This window comes from Monodelphis domestica, chromosome X (genome assembly GCF_027887165.1).
Source record: "Monodelphis domestica isolate mMonDom1 chromosome X, mMonDom1.pri, whole genome shotgun sequence".
Taxonomy (NCBI): domain Eukaryota; kingdom Metazoa; phylum Chordata; class Mammalia; order Didelphimorphia; family Didelphidae; genus Monodelphis; species Monodelphis domestica.
In genome coordinates, this window is record NC_077235.1 from 64,144,239 (window position 1) to 64,169,418 (window position 25,180).

Sequence of the window (25,180 nt, forward strand, 5' to 3'; positions counted from 1 at the left end):
ATTCAGAGTGTCCCTTCTTAAATAATTTAGAGATTTTATTCAGTTGCTTTTCATTATCAAGAATAATTCCCTCCAAATATTTTCGGAAAATGCATGCTTTTAACATAAATGAATAATAAATTGGCTTGAGTTGGGTGGAGACTGCAGGCTTTTAGCCTTTCTCCTCTATAGGGCTAATAAATCTTGGCTCTGGGATTAGATCCCTGGGTGGGAGCACAGTGTGCATGAGTAGTCCCATTGGGGATGGAATATTAATTGGCTGAGGACCTTAGTCTTTCAGGCTTCAGCTTAAGGTTGACAGGAGTGATAAGTCTCCTTTGCATGCAAAAACTCCAACTGTCCCTTCAAGATGGATCATCAGCTCCTGTTTCATCCATCACTCTTTCTTTCCTTTCTTATAAGATGAAACAGAAGGAAAAAAAATTAGGAAGACTAAAAGACAAAACCATTCTCAACTGTGTTCTGCAAAATCTCCTTGAAGGACAGAGGACCTTCAAGTATCTACTCTGTTCTCAAAGACATAATGATTTACCCTTGGTTCAGTTAATAGGTGCTTGTGTTGAGACTTCGTAAAGCAAGTCATTTTTCAAAGCAGAGATACAGAGTTATTGTGTTGCTCAACTAAAATGCTGTAGAGAAAGGGCTTCATAGGAACAGATATCTTGCTTCTCGGCCACTTCCCCTGACTTTTAAGATAGTCAGTTGCACCCCCTCTGGTTGACTCTAAGTTGTGGGATCCATCTTTTGGGTGGCTGTCTGAAGGAATGTGGGTTGGCGAGGCCACAAATTTTCTTGGCTCCCCATTAGGGTCTGCTTTCTGGGGTTCTCTCAGATGCAGCTCCCTGTTCTGATACCTAAAGATTCTTCTTCTGAAATCCAGCAACTTTGCAGGATCTTCCTCTATCTTGACATGGGATACTAGATCTAAAGCTGGAAGGGACCACAGAGACCATCAAGACAAACTGTTCATTTGACAGAAAAGAAAACTGAGGCTCAGGGATAGGAAGGGACTGGCCCAAGGACCCACATTGGTCGCTTCAAGTCCTAGAGCTAAGATCTTAAGAGGCCATCTAATTCAATCTCCTCGTTTTACTGTTGGGAAAAGTGAAGTCCCAGGAGGGGAAGGACTTTCCCAGGATCACACTAAGTGTTCTAGCTCCATAGCTGAAAGAGACTTCTGAGATCATCCAGTCCAACATTTTACAGAGGAGAAAAGAAGGTCCAAATTGGGGAAGAACCTTGTCTAAGGCCACACATGTGGCTAGTGTTGGAGGCAGCATTTAAACCTACCTTCTTTACTTCTGGAGGTGCTAATGTTCTTTCAGCAGTTCCATGTAGGCCCCTTAGAAGACTTATTCCACTCTTGGCCTAATTGCCTCAATCCTAAGGTCTTTGCTTAAAGCAAATTACTGACCATGCTTTCTCACTGAATTTGCCTTTATGTCACGGGCTCAATCTCTCTGATGTCGTAGAATCTTATCCCACCCCCACCCCCCAATGATCTATCCGATGAAGCCTATGGACCCCTTCCCAGATTAGTATATTTATATAACTGAAAGTTCAAGGTTTGGTGACAAGAAAGATGTATTTTGTTTTCCCGTTCAAGTTTCCCAATCCCCCTGGAATATATTCAGGTCAAGAACCTTGCTTTAGGCAAACCTCTCTTGCTTTTTATTATTTCTCCTCCTTACCTTGGAATGCTAGAATTTCTAGGCAGTACAGCTTTGAAAAACACTGACCAGGGGGCAGCTGGGTAGCTTAGTGGATTGAGAGCCAAGCCTAGAGATGGGAGGTCCTAGGTTCAAATCTGGCCTCAGACACTTCCCAGCTGTGTGACCCTGGGCAAGTCACTTGACCCCCATTGCCTAGCCCTTACCACTCTTCTGCCTTGGAGCCAATAACACAGTATTGACTCCAAGACAGAAGGTAAGGGTTTAAAAAAAAAGAAAAGAAAAACACTGGCCAGACAATGAGTAGGGGTCATTCCTACCTCCCACCCTCACAGTCAGATCTACTTGGAATGGTTCTTGTGAGGCAGGGGGCATATTGAGGTGCTTTTTGAGGTCCGGCCCACTTTAATAAGGTTAGAAGAATAATGCTTTACACTTGTCTATGGGGCCTCTTTGAATTGCCCACAGCTGATTAGGGCCAGGGCTCAGTATGCTGGAAGATGAAAAAAGTTTGATATTCTCCTTGGAAACTCTATTCCTTCTAAGCCCATTCACCAGTTCTGCAGTTTGGCAATGCCCATCCATCGTCAGTGGTCACATAAACAGGGTGTAGTTAAAAATATGTTCTTAGCCCAAGACAAGATGATACCAAGTATTTGGCCAAGAAGTGGGGATGACACTGGCAGTGGTGGAATGGAAATGCAGCCAGCCTCCAAGACTATGATGGGCATCTGGAAGCAGGCAACAGATGAGAGAAATGGCCACAGGAAGCCTACACAGGCCAGCCATGTGGAACAATTTCAAGGAACTTCCATGAAGAAGTGATGGAGTCTTGAGTCAACTACACTGTGTGCTGAGAAGCCCAACAGTTCCTAGAACTTCCACAAGACTCCCTATCACTTCCTCTGAGTGATGTAGGGACACCATCCCCCCCCTTCTGCTGTGTTGAGGAGGCATAAGAGTCAAGTGGGAGGTAGTGAAACCCTCTATATCCAACTCTTGTTGCACTGATCGTATCAGGTGGCGAGGATACAAATATCAGACGTAGCCTCATCTAGTCCTAGAAGATTTCTGTATTATTGTAAAAGAATATTTGGAGGAAATAAATACGCTAAAGGTTATAAGGGAGAAAGAGAGAGCTCTACTAGGCATTCTCTTCCTAGATGGGACTTGGAAGCAAGCTCAAATACATGGGACTAGGTTGGATTTGGCCTCTTGGGGCGTCGCCATTGCTTGCTCCTAACATCACTATAAGGACATTAGAGCACACAAGTCAAGTGTGCATTAATCCCCCCACATACTCATAATGCCTCTCCACCCTCCTCCTCCTCCCTCCCAGAATTCACTGGATTTTCTCATGCTAAGTAGCTTGTAGGCACAACCTCTAATTCTCCTACAATGCTCTAATACCTTTTAAACTAAGGCTCATCTCAATCATCTACTTCCCAACATCTCCAGATATCCTTGTGGAATCAGGCACACCCCTTCCCAGCTGCGAGGGAGAGCTCTGGAGGGGACTTTCCAACACTGGGGCTAGTCTTTTCCCCTCCAGTCCCCATGCTTCCCAGGGTTCCAATTTCCTGACAAAGTCATTGCTTTGAAAGCTCTGCATGTGCTGCGGGCTAATGTCCATCAGCAGTTCAGTGAATTAGTCTAGTAGAACTGTTTTGACATTTGTGATTTTAACCTGGTGGTTTGCTTATTTATTTAACACATGGCTTCATTCAGGGCCATTAGCACATCAAAGCTTTACTGCCTAAGCCAGGAAATGGAATACTGTGCTTCAGTCTCTTTTTTGGGTTTTCAGGGACTAAGAAACCCTGAACAGGATGCTCGTCAGAAGTAAACAAATTGTTAGGCTAAGAACCGAGGCATCTCCATGCATATGATTTACATATTTCTGACCATTAATGATCCCTTGGTGGGTGTTCACTAAAACACGTGCAAAAGTTAGAAGGGTGATCTTGCAGAAACCTGTAAGAATTCAAAATTAATTAATTAAATAAATCAACTTAATTAAAAAAAAAAGAAACCTATAAGCAATGCTTGGACCAGATTGGGGCTTTTTAAATTAATTCTTAACACAAGTGGGTTTCTGTGGTTATTCCATCTGACACCCAAATTTGACTGAATTATTCACCTTGTCAGCCTGTGGCATGGCTAGTGCCAACCAGAGATATCTGTGCCTCTCAGCTCCAAGGTTTCAGTGCAGTCACAATTGAAAAGGAACCTTAAGATAAAAGTATAGTCTTTATTCAACCTTTGAAAATGGGGTTCCCAATATCATCAGTCATTAATCACTTATTAAGCACCAATAGGGCTGCTAGGTGGCACAATGAATACAGGTCTGGGCCTGGAGTAGGGAAGACTCCTCTTTCTGAATTCAAATCTGACTTTGGATACTTAATTAGCTGTGTGACCTTGGACAAGTCCCTTAACCCCACTGGCCTCAGTTTCTCCATCTGTCAAATGAGCTGGAGAAGGAAATGGCAAACCACTCCAATATCTTTGCCAAGAAAACATCAAATGGGGTGAGATTGCAAAGCACTGTGAGGGATAAGGGGCTTAAGAAGACAGAAATGAGGAGCTTACATTCTACTGTAGATAATTAAAAATAAATTTACACAAAATAAATGCAATTTGGAGAGAAAGATAACAGAAGAAAAGCAGATAATATTTAAACGCATCTTGAAGAAGATGGAGTTTGAGCTCACAACTGAAGTAAACTAAGAATTCCAAGAGGGAGGATTAAGGAAAGAAAGCATTCCACAGAGGTGAAATATTCTGTATAGGGAACAGCAACTTACTGCATCAGAAATGTTGAGAGTTGGAAGGGACTTCACTGGTCATCTATGTGGGGTTTTCCTTAATGGACTTCCCTGACCAGCAGGGTCCCACAAGGGAAGGGGCTCACCTTTGTGATGGGACCCGAGGAGAGGTAGGAACCGAGAACCAGGGTGGAAATGAAAGACACGGACAAGTCAGTGGTTGGATAGGGCAGGCAACCCCTATGATACTCCCTTTGACAGGAGAGTATGAGTACAAAGGAACACAGGTGGAGGAGGAGATTAAGGTAGGAAATGCAGGCCGAGATGGTTACAGCCTCGGGGAAGGAGAAGGTCAAGAGGAGAGAGAGACATAGTCATTGAGGAGCCCAGTGGAGCTCCATGGAAGGGAGAAAGGCCAAGAGGCCAAGAGAAAGTTCATGGGTTTGCCTCTGAATTTATTCCTGTCCTGCTTGGGCGGTACTCCCAAGGACGTAGTACCCACAGCACAAAGTATAGACAATCAAGATTGGGTGGCAAGCTAGAGGGAACACCTTTGGGCGTGTAGATTGCAAACCGCCACTTTCCGGGGGAATTGAGTCCGAGCATGCTAATGAGTTTGTCTTAGCCAAGGGCCGCATGGCCAGTTCAAGGTTACATTCACAAGCCTCATTGGTATAACCTTATGCTTGGAGACACAGTCGCCATACAGTCATTTATATTTCATAGATGTGAATATGCTTGGGATGCTACAATCTAGAGCCATGGTATCAAAGTCAAAGCAAAATGAGGGCCATTTAATTGTACATAAGGATGATCTCTGCAGGTGCATATTCGTTTAGAAAACCATCTATTAATATTATCTATGTTTTATTGTATTTTTATTTATTTTGTTAAATATTTTCTAATTCCATTTGAACCTGGTTTGTGCAGTAATGAGGAGTCTTGTGGGACATGTGTTTGATACCTCTGATCTTGTACATTCCCTATACAGAAGGAATCTCCACTGTAATATTTAGCCCGTCCAATCTCTGCTTGAGGGTTTCCAAAGGGCAGGAATCCATTACGTCTTATAATGGTTAGAATGGGTTTGACTAAATTATAAGAGTCAAAAAAAATATTGTGGTCACCGTTTATATAAATTAACCCTTAAATCACAAAACTTTTACTAGCTCTAATAGCTTTATTAATAAGATAAAAATAATAAGAAATGGAAATATAGAAAGGAGGTAAAGAATTTCCTCCAAATCTCAGCCTTAGAAAACAACTCTCCCCCTCAGCTTCCTGCTGGGCCTCATAAATCCTTACTACATCCACTAGCTCTCTTACATCACTCCCCAGGAACCAATCCCAATTCTGCAATTAGCCTGGCATGGGGGTGGGGTGGGGCGGGGGGCGGTGCTTGTGGGGTCAATTTTGTGGTTGCTGATTGACCCAAATTCAAAACAAATGGAAGGGAAGTTCAGATCTTTGACTGATCAAATCAACACACAAATTCCCCTCTCATGCTTTCAAGGAGGCCAAGTCATTTTCCTCCACATACCTCCATCAATAAGTGGTACTTTGTGAATTTCTAATCAGGCTTGTTTGATGGCCTTTTAATTTCTTGAAGACCTTTCCCCTCACCCTCACCCCCTGCCTCTCTTCTCTAGACAAAATATGCCCACTGTTTTCAACCAATGCTTATATGACATAGACTTAAGGCCATTGACCATCTTAATTGACTCCAGTAAAGGTCTGATGAGAACAAAGTATGAGAAGAGTAATGTTTCCCTATTCTCAGAAGCTAGGCCTCCCTGCAGCCCAAAGGTTGAATTATTGCAACCTTTTTTGCCTAATATATCAACTGCTATCTTTTATTAAGCTTGTGGTCCACTCAACACCCCAGATCTCTTTCAGAACTTTATAACCACATTTCTCCCATCTTGTATGTGTGGGGTCGATTTTTGTACTCAAGAGTAAATTTCATATTAATCTGTATTGCATTTCTAGATACAAGCCAGTGCTATAGATCCCGAAGATCTTTTGGATCCTGACTGTCTTTAGTGACATGATCAGACCTGTGCTTTAGGAATGTCATTTTGATAGCTGTGTGTGGGATGGACTGGAAAAGAGGGAAATTGGAGCAAGGAGACCAATCAGGAAGCCATTATGGTAGTCTGAGTGAGAGGTTATGAGGGCCTGAGCTTGGGTTGTTTCCTTGTGAGTAGAGACAGAGGGTCACAAGTAAGGAATATTGTTGGGGATGGAAACATCACTTGTTGATTCTGGGGGGGGGGCTCTATATAGATGACCAAAGTGAATGAGGACTCATGGATGACTATGAGATGGTAAACCTATGTGACTGGGACAAGAGCGATACCAAAGATAGTCATAAGGAAGGTCAGAAGTGAGACTGATTTGAGGAGCAAGATCATGACTTCCATTTGAGGCATGTTGAGTTTGTGGTGACTTATAGAACATCCAGTTTTCAGTATTTAATAAGAAGTTTACAACATGCCACTCTCATACCTTTGTCTAATTGAATATCCAAAATGCAACTGACACTTTTCCAACCTCCGAGACTCTTGTCATTCATGAGTTTCCATGACTCTTTAATAAAAGATACATATATATAAGATATATGTAATATAATAAAAGATATATATATAATATAATAAATATATATATATAATATATATAACTTAGTTGTATTTTATATATAAATAGTTGTATTTTATATATATAATATTTATTTATATATTTATTTATATATTTATATTATATATATATAATATATATTATATTTATTTATATATTTATATATATATTATATATTATATATATATATATATAAAATACAACTAAGTAGTGCAGAAGATGAGAGTGCTGGAGCTAGCTTTAGGAAAACCTAAATTAGAATGTACCCTGGATAAGTCACAACTTCTGTTTGGCTCAGTTTTCTCAACTGTAAAATAGAAATAATAACAGCAGTTACCTCATAGGGTTATTGTGAGAAGGATATATTTGTAAAGCACTTAACACAGTGGTAGGAGCTTTATAAATGCTTATTCCCTTTCCTTCAAAGAGATAGTCATATCTTAGTTTTCCAACTGATTTCCTTCAACCAATAATGAGGGATAATTAACACAAATGCAAGTTCTTAATACTGAACCATGATCTCCTTTCTGTGTGTATTTAGATAATATCTAAAAAAGATATTATTACCTATCTTTTTTAGATATTATCTCAGGTTCTCTTTGCTCATAGTAGTGTAGAGAGTTGAAGTGAGTCATTAGTGGATAGAAAGCCAATCATGGCACTAGGAAGATCTGAGTTCAAACTCAGCTTAGCTGTGTGACCTTGGCCAAGTCATTTAACCTCTGAATGCCCTTGACAACTCTCTTAGATTAGAAATTGCAGAGAAGCCACTAATCTATACTAGGAAAGGAAGTTCCCTGCACTGATGAAATCATAGGTCTAGTTAAACAAGAAATGTTTAGAATTTTTTTGGCATTGACAATATGCTAACCCCAGTACTCGTGTGTCATAGAAAGCTCAGCTTTGGTTTCTTTTCCCCAAAATTTATTTTCTTTCCACATCTAAAGAAGTCACTTTATGTCTGGGCATATTTGTGCTGAATAAACATTCTTGTCTCTGGAGCAGGGCCCTGTGTCAAACAGCACCAAGGAGAAATCAACCTTGCCTTCCAAAAGTTACTGTGGTTACTCAAAACTCAAATACTAGTGGAAAGAAAAATGGGATCTGGGGGAAAAGGTACCTCAAAAACAACTTCAGAGAAGCCCTGGCCATTCACCACCCTTAGGACAGAAAAATGGGGCAAAATAGAACTAGAGCTTTGGGTCCACTGGGGAAGAACGCATGCTGGAGCTTGGCATGTGAACCAGTCATGGCTAGTGTCCAGGAAGTTGGCTTAACCAGCAAGTCAGCCAGGCCCTGGGATTGCTTTTATTGGCTTTCTTGGGTCCCAGCTCATTAGGAGTTTCATTCTAGTCTATTACCATAAATCTTTCAATGTCTGGGTGTGGTTCAGTATTACATAAGGTAACCAGCTATGAATGGATGGATAGATGAACTTTTATTAAATACTTATTAAGTGCCACTACTGAGGATAGAAATGCAAAAGTGAAGACAGTTCTTGCCCTCATTGTGCTTACATTTTAATAAGGGGAGACTATACATAAAGTAGTGGCCAGGGAGGAATATTTAGGCATGTTGAATTACCAAGAGAGTAAATGGAGCTGTAGAGGAATAGATTGACGCACTCTTTGCAGTAGCAATGGCAAGTTTCATTTGATTATACCTATAGCGGAATGGAGGGACAAGAAGTTATACAAACAGTAGCAAGATAGCTAGTAAAAAAAATAACCATATTATAATGTGAAGCATGATTGACACCAACCCAGATATATTAGGTCATATCATGTGAGAGAACTGGGAAAGAGGGAGAAGAGAACAAGATGGTACCAGAACTGAAATGTTTAAATGCTCCAGGGCAAGATCTGGCGTGAAGGAAAAGTTGGTAACATGAGTAAAATTTAAATGAGATTAATTAAAAAAATAAAACTCAGAAATATAATATTCAGGTGAACACAGTATAGAACTTATCACATGTTGATATTGCCACCCCCATTATTATTGATATTAAAGTACTTGATCTCTTTACCCAAACCATCTTTATGAGATCCTGAAAACCTTTTGGAGTTGTTTGGAAATTTAAGAAGATGACCTTTATAGACTAAGACCAGCCAAACCAGTCTTCTGCGTAATAATAGTCATCAGTAAATCCATAGAGCTTTCATTGTGCTAATTATTCTATACCTATTTGGCCAAACAAAGAGCAGAAAAGTTAGAGAAAGAGTAGGAAGAACTAAAACTACACTATCTTCTTGATGAATGCATCAATGGATTCCTTTTACCTGGGAGCAAAGCTTTTTCTCTGACAGTCATTAAAGGAATGTGTAAGGATGCCCATATTGCCTGTAGACTTACTAATATTGACTTAAAAGCAATCAGTCTACATTTATTAAGTACCTACTATGTGCCAGGCACTGTGCCAGATACAAAAAAGTGTCAAAAGACAGACTCTATCCTCAAGGAGCTTCCAATCTAATGCAAGAGAGATGGCATACCAAAAATGTATATACAAATCAAACTGTATATATAGGATAAATAAGAATTAACAAATGAATGGTACTAAAAATAAGAGGAGTTGGAAAAAGCTTCCTGTAGTACATGAGATTGGATGGGGGGGGGGCGCTTAAAATAATATGGAGAAGTCAGTCGGCAGAGCATTCTGAGGAGGGAGAGCATTTCAAGCATTAGGACAGCCAGAGAAAATGCCCAGAGCCAAGAAATGTAGTATTTTGCATGTGGAACAGCTAGGAGGCCAGTGTCACTGGCCCAAGGAGTCAGAGAGTAAAGTATAAAAAGATTATAAAGGCAGAAAGGACTAGGTTACAAAGTCCTTAAATGCCAGACCAAGATTTTGTTTTCCTTGATGAAAACCCTAGAGTAGTGATGGCAAGCCTTTTAGAGACCAAGTGCCCAAACTGTGACCCTCACTCTCATGTGAGCCGCCCCCTTACCCCAGGCAGGGGAGGGAGGAAACACCCCCATTGGGCTGCTGGGCAGAGTGGTGGGTGATGAGAGAAATGTTCTCAGACATGGTAGAGAAAGGGAAGGGAGTAGCCCTTTCTGGTATGTGTGCCATAGGTTCACCAATGACCAGAGCATAGTGCAGGGGGACTATCCCCTCATCATCCTTGAGTACCACATCTCTCTGCCATCTAAAATTACATTAGCACTTTGCAGCTACTATATCCTCATTGATGCCTATTGAGGTTGCCCTCCTTTTTCACATATGAACTATCTAGTTATGTCTCTCATCTTACACTTGGGAAATTTATTTATTGAAGTGTGGTCTAATATTTCACACTACTTCCTATTAAATTTCATTTGATTACATTCACTCTGGTCCCAGGATCTCAGTCTCTCTGTCCTTTAGGCAACTCTCTAAGATTAGAATTTATAGAGTAAGTGCCAGCCTTCACTGATAAAGAGAATCTCTTTACCTAGAAGTTCTTTCTATCAATGAAATCACAGGTCCAGTCCCTATTCCTGTCCCAGGTTTCTAGCCTGTGAAGATATTTGGATGCTGACTTGGCATCCATTGAGATGTACTTCCCCTCCCTGTACCTCAGTTTCCTCCTCTGTACCTAGTTCTGTTAAACTAAGTGGGCTCTAAAGGTCCCTTCCAGCTTTAGAACTAGGATCCTAGGTGTGACCTTGGGCAAGTCCCTTCTGCTGCCTAGTATCAGTTTCCTCCTCTATAAAATGAGGAGGTTGAACTGAGGCCTCTTTCAGCTCTAGGTCATGAGCCTATATTGAATATGTTAATTAACTTTCCTTGTTTAGAGACTTAAATTGAATAATTAAACAAGAAAGACTTAGTTTTCTTCAAATATTTAAAGGAATCTCATGAAAGAAGGATACAATTTATTATGACTTTCACCTGATATTAGAATTTGGAGAAATGCATAAAGAAGTTTCTAAGAAGAAGATAGCTGTCCAAAAGTTTAATTAGTTATCCCTATAGCAATTGGGTGTTGGTAAATGTTTAACAGCTGTCTGCTTCCTGAGGGGGAAAAATGCAGGCACTTTTTCTCTCCATGGAGGAATTCCATGTCCCTTCTAATAATCACCATCAGGGTTCCAGTTTGGGAAAAAGAAATAGCTCTGGAAAATGTAAATATAAAAGGAAATTTTCCTGCAGATGGATAAGCAAGAAAAAAGAGGAAAAAGGAAGAAAAGCCAATGATGGAAGGAGGAAGAAGTGAAAGTTATAGAAAGAAAGATAATGGGTGACAGGGTTTTGGGTCTTGGGGGTAAGGCATTGTCATGGCAAACTAAACCATTTTCCCTAATGTGGGCTGGCTGATCCTTTTAATCCAATTTGCTTTTCAATCAAGCAAGAAGTTTGATTGTTTTCTTCTTTCTCCCCTGACTAGTTGTGCAAGCAAACTAACCAGCCATTTCATTCAAAATAGCTGATCCTGCAGTGCTTAGAGCCATAAGCATTGCCTACATTAAGAGAGAAAGAGGTAGTATGTACATTTCATTCTGGAAGAGTTAACACCCAACATCAAGGGTGCAGTGGAGCACCTGTAGGCATCAGTAGTAATGAACTTGTTGACATATTAATGACTGGGATCATAATATCAGTAGATCTACCATCTATGAGGATAATTAAACATTAGCACTTGTATAGAAGAATATGAATCAAGAAACTGACATTGCCACTCATCCCTTGTTCCCATTCTTTCCATCAAATGTGGATTACTCCAAAGGCAGGGTGAGACCTACTTTAATCATTCAGTAGTTCCAGGAAAGGTCTCCTAATGAAGCCATAAGTCTCTAATTAGTTGTTCAGTGAGGTTGATATTGACAGTCCTCCCTTGACTTCTGCTAAAAGCACATAGAGACCTCAAATGTGATCACTAAGGAAATGAATTAGCTTGCCTGCTGGTTGTGTCCCAGCTGATTTCCAAGTTCTGGTTACTCAGTCTATTTGTCTCTGGGTTGGGCTGCTGGCCAGTTAAACTGCATCACTTACTTTTTCATCTTCCCAACAATGTTATATGCTTCGTGAAGACTCTCAAGCCTAGATGTGCTATTGCTCTTATGGCCAAGACCCCTCAGTGTGGTCCCAATAGAGTAAAAATCTATTTAAATCCATAGTTCATTAATCAAGCATCAAATCATAAAACATTTATTAAGTGATTACTATGTGCCAAGCATTGTGCTAAGCTCTGGGAATACAAAAAGAGACCAACATGCCAATGAGGCAACATTATTTATTTATTTAAATAAATACATATACATATATATATATATATGTATATATATATATACACACATACATACACATACACACATATAGCAAGTTATATACAGAATAAATAGGAACTAACAGAGGGAAAACACCAGAATTAAGATGGGACTTTAGTTAGGAGTTATAGGAAGCCAGAGGTCAGTAAGTAGAGTAGAGAAGGGAGAACATTCCAGGCTTGCGGAATTGCCAAAGAAAATGCCTGAAACTGAAATATGGAATGTCTGTGGTACAGCCTAAAGGCCAGTGTCACTGACTCAAACAGTACCTATCAGTGAATAGAGTATAAGAAGACTGGAAACATAGGAAGAGGCTTTGAATGCCAAATAGAGAATAAATTTGATCCTGGAGACCATAGGGAGTCATTGGAATAAGGAATTGATATAATTGGGTCTGCTCTTGAGGAAGATCACTTTGCTGGTGAATAGAGAGTAAATTGGAGAATGGAGGCAGGCAGTCCCACCAACAGACTATTACAATAGGCCAGTCATGAGGTGATGAGAGCCTGCAATAAAGTGTAGGCAATGTCAGAGGAGAGAAGGGGGCATATTTGAGAGGTGATGCAACAGTGAAATCGACAGGCCTTGGCAGCGGATTGAGTATGAAGCATGAGGCATAGTGATGAATTAAGGATAGCATCTAGGCTTTTAGGGTGGTGTTACCTCCTAAAGTCATAGGGCATGAAGAAGTAGGAGAGAGTTTAGGGAAAAAGAGAATGAGTTCAGTTTTGTACATAATGTATTTAAAATGTTAATTTTTTTTTCCAATAAACACACTTGATGTAGAAATATAAAAGATGAACCAGGACAGAACCCAAAGGGACATCTATAGTTACAGAACATGATCTGGATGAGGGAAGACTCAGTAAAGGAGATAGAAGGAGCAGTAATATAGGTAAGAGGAGAATGTGGTGTCCCAAAATTTTAGAAATAAAAGTATCAAGAAGGAGAGGGTGATTAGCTTTGTCTGAGGCTACAGAAGGGTTAAAGCAGAATGAGGAAAGAGAAAAGACTTGAATTTGGCAACTGAGATATCCTTAGTAACTTTGGAGAGAGCAATTTCTGTGAAATGTAAAAGTCAGAAGCCAGGTTGTCAGGGGTTCAGAAGAGAGTAAGAATAGAGAAAATGGAGGCGCCTATTGTAGATGGCCTTTGTGAGGAGTTTGCTAGTAGGGCAGAAGATATATAGGACAATAGCAGGGAGGAAATGATAAAGATAAGGTTCTTTCAGGCTGAAGAACTCATGGACATATTTGTATAGGCAGCAGGGAATGAGTCAATAAACAGGGAGAGACTAAAAATAAGTTAAAGAGTGGGGAGTAATAGAAGGGACAGACCATCTGTTGAAGGAGAATGGATGGAATGGAATCAGCTGAATAAGTAAAGTGGTTGGCCTTAGTAGGGTATAAGGCCAATTTGTCATGTGAGATAGGTATGGAGAGAGTGGCAGAAGGTTTCTGAGTGATGGGGTACCCACCATTGTTTCTTTTGTTAGATAAACTATTATGACCATGAATTCAAAGTAAAGGCATTTAGTGAAATAGAATACCTAAGAAAGATCAATAATTTAATCACATGTTATATACTCTTTCCATTATATTGCCACTTCCATCCTTGAATACTTGTTTTGGCTCCCAACTCGTCATTCTATTTCCTTGCCATAATGAGTGGGATCTATAGGTCCCTTACAAAAAGCTTTTAGACAACCCATTCTAAGTCTAGGGAATAAATCTAGGGATTTTTCTAAGATAACATATCTTAGAAATATATAATAAATAAAAACCTTTATTTAGATTTTTCCTATTCCAAGTATCATGAGACTTCCTGCCTGAACTCTCCTCTCCTAGTAAAAATCCAAAGCCCCTATAAATTACAAGGAGTACCCAAGTATATCCATAAGTTTACATTATGAACATGTATCAGTTGTCATGCAGAATAGTCATTGGTAATTATCTCAATATACAGTACATCTGCAGACATATATAGCACACTGTAATAATTAAAAATGGGTTTGACAAATATAAGAATTTTTTTAATTGTTGTGTTGTGATCCCCGTTTATAAAAATAATTAATTTCTCCAGTCAAAATTACTGTAAGCAGTTTTTATTTATAGCAAGGTAGAGATATTAAAGTGGGAAATATAGGAAAGAGGTAGAAAAAGTTACCTAGCTTCAAATACCCTAAATCCTAATCCTAATGCCTCCAGACGGTGAATGTGAATCTGAAAGCAAACCGCACTAGAATCCAAAGTCCTAATTAGGAAGCCAAAATCTGAAAATCCAGGAGACTGAGAACCTTCAGCACACAGGAGTCTAAGACCACCAAGAATCTCAACAAAGTTCACGCTGAAGAGAGTGTCCCACCAAAGTGCCAACAGAGAGAGAGAGTCCTCACTGAAGAACCAAGGAAGGCATCCATTCTTCTCCTCAGTCTTGCCTTTTATAGCCCTTTTCCCACATCACTTCCTGTCCCTCTCCCACTTCATGGGAACCAATCACAGCCTCCCAATTTGCATAGCACTGCCTCTTGGGCTGTCCTTGTGCCCTTTGGGGGTGTAAACTTTTTTTTTTCTGGTAAGTGACATACTTCATGACTTACAAAGTGTTAAGTAAGGGTTCTTTTAGTTCTTGATTGATTAACTCAAAATAGACAAAGGGAATTTAAAAAATCCTTTCAATACCACATGTTGCTGAGTTGTATATAGCAGTCCATGAAGGGCAAATGCAGGAACAGAAGACAATGTTGCATACAAAAGTATATACTTTAGTTGCTTTTTTACTCATGTCTGACCCATTTGGGAGTTTTTCTTGGCAAAGATACTGGAGCGATCTGCTGTTTCTTTCTCCAGCTCATATTACAGGTGAGGAAACTGAGGCAAACAGGGTTAAATGACTTGCTAAGGATCACACAGCTAATAAATGTCAGAGGACATTTTTGAACTGACAAAAATGAGTCTTCCTGACTCCTGGTCTGGCACTATATCTACCACACCACCTCACCACCCATATACTACTTGCATCCATTCAGTGAGCATCATATGACTTCATGTGTAACTTCCTATCTGATTATTCCTAGAGCATCATTACTGAGACAGGCCACTACAGTGATATTCCCCTCATTCTTGTAATAATCATCTGTTACTCCTGTTCATATGAATCCCTAACTTTGTCTCGAATGCTCAGTGAATCAGGCTATTTAGATGGCCTTCATTCCCTCAGGCCCTCCACTGCTGGAATTTTAAACAGCCAAGGAATGGCTTCTGAATTTGTTTTCCTCATTCTCATCTGGACCGAGCTCTTCCTTTGGACTAGATCAGCATTAGTGGACTTCCCTGACCTCTACGAAGATATCATCATGAAATCTTTCTCATCCGAGTAATGATCCCAATCGTATCTACCTCCTTTAATCCATCTACAACTTCTAGAGGAACTGTCTTTGGAGAATACTTGGCTAACTCTTCGGTTCATTGCTCTTGGCCGCCAGAGAGACCAGCTGACTCCCCTACAGATAGCTCCTGGTTTCAACATAGTGAAGAGTAGAAGTCTGAATAACAGGATTCTGCCATCATTACTATGACATACCTTTATGCTTGAATTGTAATGTTTCCTCAAGTATTTCCTTTTTCTTTCCAGGTGGTCTATACTCCAAAATACCCTATAATCCAATGGCAAAATCCCATTTATGCTCCTACGTAGTTATCATTACTAAATGTTCTCTGCCATGTTTCCCACCTCTGATTCTTAGATTTTTTTCATAGTAACATACCTTATTAATATACATTGCTGCTACATTTATGCTTTTTCCTGCCCTATCTCTTTTGGATAAAGTATATCCATCTTTTGGATAAAGCATATTTCAGTCATCATTCTCATCCCACAAAGTCTCAATGATACCTATCATTTCAAATTTGCCTCCTTACATTAGGACATTTATTCCTTTTTGCATATTGCATAATATTTGAACATTTGTATTTTGACATTTATTTAGACAGTTTACACAATCAACATTTATTTAGTATATACTATACACTGTGTCAAGTGCTGGGGATACCAAAGAGGCAAAAGATAGTCCCTGCCCTCAAGGAACTTCTAATCTAATGAGAGAGACAACATACAAGCAAAAATATACAAAGTAAGCTATATACAGAATAAATCAGAAATAACTAACAAAGGGAAGGGTCTAAAGTTAAAAGGGGTTGGGAAATGATTCATAGAAAAGATGGGATTTTAGTTGGGACTGAAAGGATTCCAGAAAGGTTAGTAGGTAGAGTTCAAGAGTGAGAATATTTCAGACATGGATGACATCCAGAGAAAATGCCCAGAGCCAAGAAATGGCATATATTATTCATGGAACAGTCAAGAGGCCAGAGTCACTTCATGGAAGGGTACATATCAAGAAATATGGTATAAGAAAACTAGAAAAATAGGAGTGGACTGGGTCAGTGATGGTGAACCTTTTAGAGACCAAGTGCCCAAACTTCACTCTCATGTTGCATGTGAGCTGCCCCTTACCCCAGATAGGGGAGGGAGGAAGCACTCCAATTAGACTGCTGGGCAGAGGGATGGGTGATGAAAGAAATGTCCTCAGGTGCACATAGAGAGGGAGAAGGGATCAGCTCCCTCCAGCATGGGTGCCATAGGTTTGCCAACAAGGGACTAGGTTATGAAAGGTTTTGAATACCAAGTAGAGGATTTGTTTTTGTATTTGATGCTAGAGGTCATAAGGTACCAATGGAGTTTATTAAGGTGTGCTGGGTGGGGGGGAGGGATGGTCTGTGTCTGAGGTACATGCTACATGATTGAAACTGCAGTGTTTTAGGAAGAACACTTTGGTAATTTAATGGAAGATAGGTTGGAGTGGTGAGAGACTGGAGACAGTCCAACCTACCAGCAGGCTATTATAATAATACAGGCATAAAACCTCCACAAGAGTAGTGGCAATATCAGAAGAGATTTATTGTGGGGAGGCAGGGGACACTTGAGAGATGTTGCACTGGTGAAATCAATAGGCCTTGGCAGTAGATTGGATATAGGAGAGGAGAGACAGTGAGGTGTCAAGCATAACACCTAGGTTTTGAGCCTGGGGGATTGGAGGGATGGTGTCACCCCCTAAATTTGAGGTGATGGTTTTCTTATTGGTTCCTTTCTTGGATTTTGTCCACTTTGAACTTCTGGGTGTCTCAACTGCTAATTTTCCATTAATGTAGTTTCTCTCTATGGTATCTAGCTTGATAGATGTATATTGGCAGTTTTCTCCCTATCTATCCTTTTCATTTTAAGGCCCTTTTGATTAGATTTGCAAGATAGTGAGTACATATATTTTTTACCAGCTTTCACTAGATGCATTCCATCCATTGCCAGGAATCTATCATTCTTATATCATAAGACTGAGACCAGAAATCTAAATCCCATTTTCAGACCCTATTTCCATTTCATTACTTCCAAAGTAATTTTTCCCCCTTTCCTATCCCTTGTTTTTTTGGGGGGGGCAACAGTGAAGAAAACACAATCTGTATTCCTGTGGTCTTATGTTTCCTTCCCAAGACTTGGTAATCTGTGGCAATGCTTTTTAGCTATATCATTTGTATCCACGACAGCTCACTTCAAAGTGAAGAAATCCAGGTTGTGTATGGGATTGTGAGTCATCTACTGAAAATTCAAAAGGCCTCTGATGGCCATGCTTCCATTAATAAATCACTTAACAAACATTTATTAAGCACTTCTAGTATTCCAGACCCTGTGCTCAGGGCTTGGGACACAAAGAAAAAAAGCAAAAATGATCACTGTCTTCAAGGAACTTATATTCATAATAAGGAAGAAAATATGTATATAAATGATCATCAACAAGATATATACTGAGTAGAAGGAAGGTAGCTTAAAAGGGAAAGACAATAGTATCTGGGGGTACTGGGAAAGACGTTAGACAGAAGGTGGTATTTGAGCTAAGTCTTAAAGTAAGCTGGAGAGATAAGATAGGAAGTGGCCAGATTATAAAAAAGAATCAAATACTAAACAGAGGATTTTATATTTTTATATTTTATCCTAGAAGTAATGAAGGAGGGACAGCTGGGTAGCTCGGTGGATAGAGAGCCAAGGCCTAAAGTCACAGTTCCAAGTTCAAATCCGGCCTCAGACATTTCCTAGCTGTGTGACCCTGGGCAATCTAGCCCTTGTCACTCTTCTGCCTTAGAATCGATTCTAAGACAGAAGGCAGTAAAGGTTAAAAAAAAGTAATGGGGAAGCCATAATTTTGGAGTTAATTAGTGGGGATATAGGGGACATGGCATGACCAGACTTGCACTTAAGGAAAATTGCTTTTGGAGTTGAGTGGGGGCATAGATTGGAGTATGGAGAGACTTGAGACAGGGAAACCACTTTAGAAGGCTATTGCAATCATCCAGGTGAGAGGCAATGAGGATTTATTTAGTCAACCCTCCATTGTGTTAGTGGAGAGCAAAAGTCAAATGTAAGAGATATTTTGTATAAAGGAATAGCAAGATTTAGCAATTGGTTGGACACTGGGAGTGAGTGAGTGGCCACTTGGCATGCATGTGCCCATCTTGCCCATGATTGTACAAAATACAACTGTACCCTTCCTGCCATGCTCTCTTGTTGATCTTCCCAAGGTAGATTACCTAACCCTATGAGTCCAGGCCTCCGTGTTCATTGAAGGGAAAACACTGAACAACAGCAGGCCAATAAACAGACTGTGTCCACAAGGTCAGCCTTTCCTTGGGCTTCTGGGAAACACCCAGAAGCCTGGAGTGAGGTCTAAGGAGCCATTTTTTGTTGCCTAAGCTCACTGCCCACATACTCTTACTCTTTACCTCCTAAATTGACTAGATCAGTTCAGAGTAACTTGGAAGTTCTTCCCATTACTCACATAGCCATTGGTGGTGTAAGTACACCACCATCTATCCATGGCTTCCCTGAGCATTTGATTCAGCTTAATGCTATTGGTGCACTCTCCAGATACCATGCCCTGGGTATGACTGGCTGGAGCAAAAGTTCTAGCTTTAGTTCAAAGTCAGAGGCCTTCTCTTCCAGGCATCTGCAGACATTCAAGTACTCAAATGTCAGCGTAGCCTGGCCTTAATGTGCTTACGCTATCAAGAGAAGGTCCGTGCAGTTCTCGGATAGTCACCTGTAACAGTCTTCTAGCTCCCCATAGTTTATCTGTAGCACTTTCTGGCCAGGTATCCAAGGCTTTCTGATTTGTCAGTGACCACGACCCCTACAAGGACTGCAGCTTCCAAGACTGAATGCTTTGTTGTAATATTGTTAGAATGGCAGGCTTCCCTTGGTGAGGAGCTGTTACCCAAGACTCACTTACTGGCTCTTGAGGGAGATGTGGCCGCCAAGGTCTATCCAAGAGGGGATGTCTTCTAATCATGAATTGCTGAGCGTGCCATTGCTTTTGAATCATGAACTATGGAGGATGGCAATGCTTCTGCCAGCAGGCCTCTCATATGATACACAGTTGTTCCTTCTCTCACCAGGAAGACTTTCAACTTTCTCATTAGCTCCCAGTCAGCAGTACAGGGTTTAATAACTAGTTTGCAAACACTATTAAATAGTTATCTCCTTAGGGATGCTTGAATGGACCATTGTTTCAGACAGTTTACGTAATGCTGCTATCACAATTTATCTTTGCCTCTGTAGACCTTGGATTGTTATTGGTCAGCCATTTCAGACATGTCCAACTCTTAGTGACACAACTTGGGGTCTTGTTGCCAAAGATACTGGAGTGGTTTGACATTTCTTTTTCCAGATCATTTCATAGATGATAAAACTGAGGTAAACAGGGTTAAGTGACTTTCCCAAGGTCCCAGAACTAATAAGTGTCTCAGGTCAGATATGAACTCAGGTCTTCTGACTCCAGCACTCTATCCACTGCCCCATCTATCACACCTTAGTTCCTCAGGGTGCCTGCAGAATTGTGTCAGGTCCTTGAAGTATCCTTATAATCAGTAGAAACACCTTCCCCTAAATCAACAGGTCTTTATGCAGTACCACTATTATGTTCCAATTCCATAGCAATCATACTGGCTATCTAAGCCTGTACTCCAAGAAGCAAGTTATTATAACTGTTTGACAATGTCATTCCAGTAAATAATGACCATCTTCATGGTACTTGACCCAACAGCAAAATAATCATTTGAAAATCACTTAATCTGGCCTGAAAAAGTTACACTGGAAAATGTTGTCCATTAACAGCCAAAGGGAAAAATACAAAAAAGGGAAAAAAAAAGTCTTTAATGGATCCTTTGTATTTAATGGCTACTCTGCAGAGTAGCCAATACATATGTAAATACAAACAAGGCCTCAAACCTGCCATTGAATTAAGGGGGATCTACCCCAATCATGTAATGATTTCCCTTGGTGGAATGGGCAGATGAGAACATTTTGTTCCAATGGCCATAAAGGTGGCTGAAGCAGGGTGTTATGGAGTCTTAGAACTTGGTCAGACATCTAAGACATCAAGGTCATCCAAAATATCCCATGCCATCACCAGTGGTCCTGACTTGTTTCTTGTCACTGGTCTTTGGATGACTCTGGAAGAGAGTGAGGCTGAAGACTGTGCAACTCTGCCTCACTTCAGTCCAGTTCACAAGCAAGTTAAGACATCAACCCCCTGATAATGTTCATCCTCTTTGAAAACAAAGGACAAACAACAACAACAACAACACACACATATGTTTATTTATGTATGTGTGTGTGTGTGTATAATGAACACGTGGGTATGTATCTCGAATAAATTGCCACAAATGTAGAATGTAAGTCCCATGATATGGCCACTTAGCCACAATGGGTAAAACCAAGAATTGAATCCAATATAAAATATTCTCACATTTCTATCCAAGTAACTGCTCCCAGCCTGCATGTCTGTTGAGGAATACTCATCTCTGTTCTCAATGAACCACTTGATTTCCGCAACATTTTGGGAGAGGTAATCATCAGTTACTAAAAGAAAGTTGCTACGGAAACTTTAAATAGCTCTAAGGACTATTACTAAGCTTCTTTGCATGGAAACTGGGCAGTCAACAAAATCAGGACCAGATCTGGAGGGCAGTATTTCTTTATTTTTTGCCTCATCACAGAATATTTATTTTTTCCACCAATAATATTTTATTTTTCCCCAATTACATGTAAAAACTTTTTAATTGTTTTTTTAGGTATGTGCCATTTGGTTTTTATTTTTAATTAATTAATTTAGTCAATTTATAATATTATTCCTTGGTTACAAGAATCACATTATTTCACTCCCTCCCCTACCCCCACTCTTCCCGTAGCTGACGCACAATTTCACTGGGTATTACATGTGTCCTTGATCAAAACCTATTTCCATGTTGTTGGTGTTTGCACTAGGATGTTCATTTAGAGTCTCCATCCCCAGCCATTTCCCCTCAACCCATGTATTCAAGCAGTTGTTTTTCTTTGGTGTTTTTACTCCCACAGTTTTTCCTCTGAATGGGGATAGTGGTTTTTCTCGTAGATCCCTCCGAGTTGTTCAGGGTGACTGCATTGTCATTAATGGAGACGTCCATTACATTCGATTGTACCACAGTGTATCGATCTCTGTGTACAATGTTCTCCTGGTTCTGCTCCTTTCGCTCTGTATCATTTCCTGGAGGTCATTACAGTTCCCATGGAATTCTAGAGGGCAGTATTTCTTGAACGGGGGACCAGATGATCATTGAACCTCCCTTAATTTCTCCAACCCTGTGTCTTTTCCTTTGTAAGACTTCCAACCAAGTCTCTGACATTGCTTTTTAATGTGGCTCCCTTCTAAAGTATAAGTGGTTAAATGAGTAGAAAACAGAAAACTTGGGTAGAACATGACTGCTGTTTTCAACTATTTGAAGAGCTGTCATGTGGAAGAGGGATCAGACTTCAATGCAGTTTGAGTCTATTCAAAAACATTTGTGAGATTTGTTCTGCTCTGCTCCAGAAAGTATAACTGAGAGCAACAGATTGGTGTTTCAGAGAGGCAGATTGGTATTGAAATTAGGAAAGACTTCCTAGCAATTCATGCTACCCAAAAGAGAATGGGCTATCTTGGAAAGACTTGACATCTTGTTGGTTTGATTAAGAAGAAATTCTTGTTCGAGTAAAGGTTAAATTAGATGGCCTCTAAAGTTCCTTCCAAATCATAGATTTTGTGATTCTTAATGACCGTAATGGCTTTCAGGACCTTCCCCCTTAAGATATTGGAAGTAGTGTGGTTACAGTAGTACTTATAACTAGAGAAATGACTGGAAGGTCCTGGTTACATAGGCTAATTTTTCTCTCAAAAGGCAAAGAACACCCTTGAGACTTAATTGGTTCATAGAAGTAAGGTTCAAACCACCTCCCTGGGCATGGGGAGTTGCGTGTTCCTTGGTTCTGATGGATGCTCCATTGTCTTGCAAGTTAACACATCTCTCTGGCCAGATATGCCACCATGGCAACTGCAGAGGCTGAGGAGCTGGGCCCAGCAGAACCGACACTCTTTATTTAATGAATATCATTACCGTTAAGTGAACTTCTTTTATAAAATGTCATATTTATGTCTGTGAATACCTCATTTCACTCCATCCTGAACTATCAGATTGTCCAGAGTTAGGCCTGGCCCACAACAGATGGATAGGATACAGATAAGGGCCTTGCTGCCAATGTTGAGTCTTACATAGTCCTTCAGTTGCTGCATATGGCTTAATCTTCTGGCCTGTTTTATGAGAATCTATTTGCAAGCTAGGCATATATATTCTCCTTAACTCTCAAATCCCAGCACAAAACCCAACACAGGGTCTCACACACATAGTACTTGACTAACCACAAACACAAGGCCTACCCCTCCAAATGACTTTGGATTGATTGGCCAGGGAACCGTTTACTGAAAGGTAGATATTAGCCTTGGAGTGGAAGGTCCAGAAGGTTCAGAAGGACTTCCCTGAAATGGCATATTTCAGGTTCTATTTTATTGAAAATATTTAGTTGCAATAGAGTGAATCTGGTATTTTTCTTATTACATTATATTAAATTTTTAAAAAATTTATCCCTGCAACCTTACCAAAACCACTCAAAAGGAGTCCATTTATTTGATCTTGTTTGAAAATTTAGCTGTCAAAATGGCCTATTTACAGTGAATCAATAGGGCTCCAAATGTGCTGGAAAATTGATATTATATGTATGGAATAGCAGCCTAAGGAAGAATGCCGTAAAAGAAATGTTTACACGCCATCAACTCTACAAACATGAAATATCATACAAGATAGAATCTTTTTTTTCTTGTGTAATTTGTCTCCATTTTTTCATTACCTTCTCTCATTTTCTCTTCCAGCGTTACTCACAGACAAACCTCCCAAGCCATTGTTCCCCAGGGAGAATCAGCCAAGTGTTATTGATGTCCAGCTGGGTAAGTCCTGCTCTGGCAATAATAGATAGGAAAATTCCACTCGGTTAATAGATGGGGAAAATTGCGTGAACCAAGAGAGGTTTATTGCCACTGTTATTACATGCAAATCAATTTGTGTCCACTCATTTGTAAGTGTGGAGTTCACCACAGTAACAGTTTAAGGAAATGAGTTTGTATTGTATGAAGGGATGGCTATCGTAATTGGGTACCTTGGGTAGTCAGCATGCATGACTACAGAGCTTTATATTTGTGATTGATGGATAAAATGAATGTCTTGGCTTCATGATTGAGGACGAAGAGCCTTGTATATGTTTTAGCCAAAATGTCTTCTTGTAGAGTACTGGTTCCTAGAAGCTGGCCTCACCTTGCAATAGTGGCCAGATCTCCAACACTAAATAAAGAACACACTTTAATGATTTGATCACATTATTTCCAATGGCACAATCCAGGGTTATTTTAAACTGGTTTCTAAGTTGAGATCCTGAATATTTATGAATCATTTGGTGTAGGGAGAAGTAACAACTTGATTTATGGGCACTCCTTTTTTCTTTCTTTCCTTTTCCTTTTCTTTTTTTTAACTCAAATCAGGATGCCAGATGTCAGGCCTCTTTTTTTAAGTCCCCCCACAGCCAATCCTTGTATTTTTAGAGCCACGGGCTTAAAATTCGGAGGCCTAAACATTCTCTGACAAATTACAGCCTTTAATCTGAAGCATTCTTTTATCCTCTCTGCGCTTTCACCAACCTCTCAAGTTTTGTTCCAATGATCAGAATTTTTCCTATTGTCAATGACAGAAATATGCCAAGAGAGTACAGTGCTAAAAGAATATTAGGGTTGTTTGGTGGTCTACAATTTGTTTGCTTCTAAGATGCTGAAAGGATACACCAATTATTTAGTCAGTAGGTGCTAAATTGGCCCTGATATTGCACTCACTTTGGAAATTTGTGACTCAATATTTATTTCTCTTAATTGTACGTGGGCTTAGGGATGACTTATTTCTATCCATAAAATCTGAGAGCAAAATTTGCATTATTCATATGAGTGTGTTCATTTATCTGAAATGGAAGGTACCATATTGTATTCTGGCTTGGAATGTATTTTAGGGTGACTGGGAACAGTCAGTTTGATCCTTTGGGTTATTTAGATTGGCTCTGAGGGCTCAAAATTTGGGAATCATATTTGGGGAATTTTGTGGATGACATTGGATTCTAGATGAGGGGCAATTGTTAGAATTTGACACACTTCAAATGCACATAAAATACCATGTGAAACTTTTCAACCTATGATTTGGAACTCAATTCTGCAGGTACTTTGTTAACAAAAAGATGGAGAAGCACTTGTTTTTTCCATCATATGAAGGACACCCCACCACGATGGCCAAAGAACCAATCCATTCAATTCCAAATAATCTGTCAAACTGACTCTTTGTCATAAAGCAGACAAAACTAATTTGACTG

General features: G+C 39.9%; 1 protein-coding gene across 1 annotated transcript in view; it reads left to right on the plus strand.

Moving 5' to 3' along the window:
• The window catches only part of IL1RAPL2 (interleukin 1 receptor accessory protein like 2), a 583,567-nt gene that overhangs the window by 358,831 nt on the left and 199,556 nt on the right, over positions 1–25,180 (plus strand). Inside the window, exon 5 of the mRNA XM_056809854.1 lies at positions 23,649–23,723. Within this exon, the coding sequence (XP_056665832.1) occupies positions 23,649–23,723 (75 nt within the window). The remainder of the gene's footprint in view (positions 1–23,648; positions 23,724–25,180) is intronic.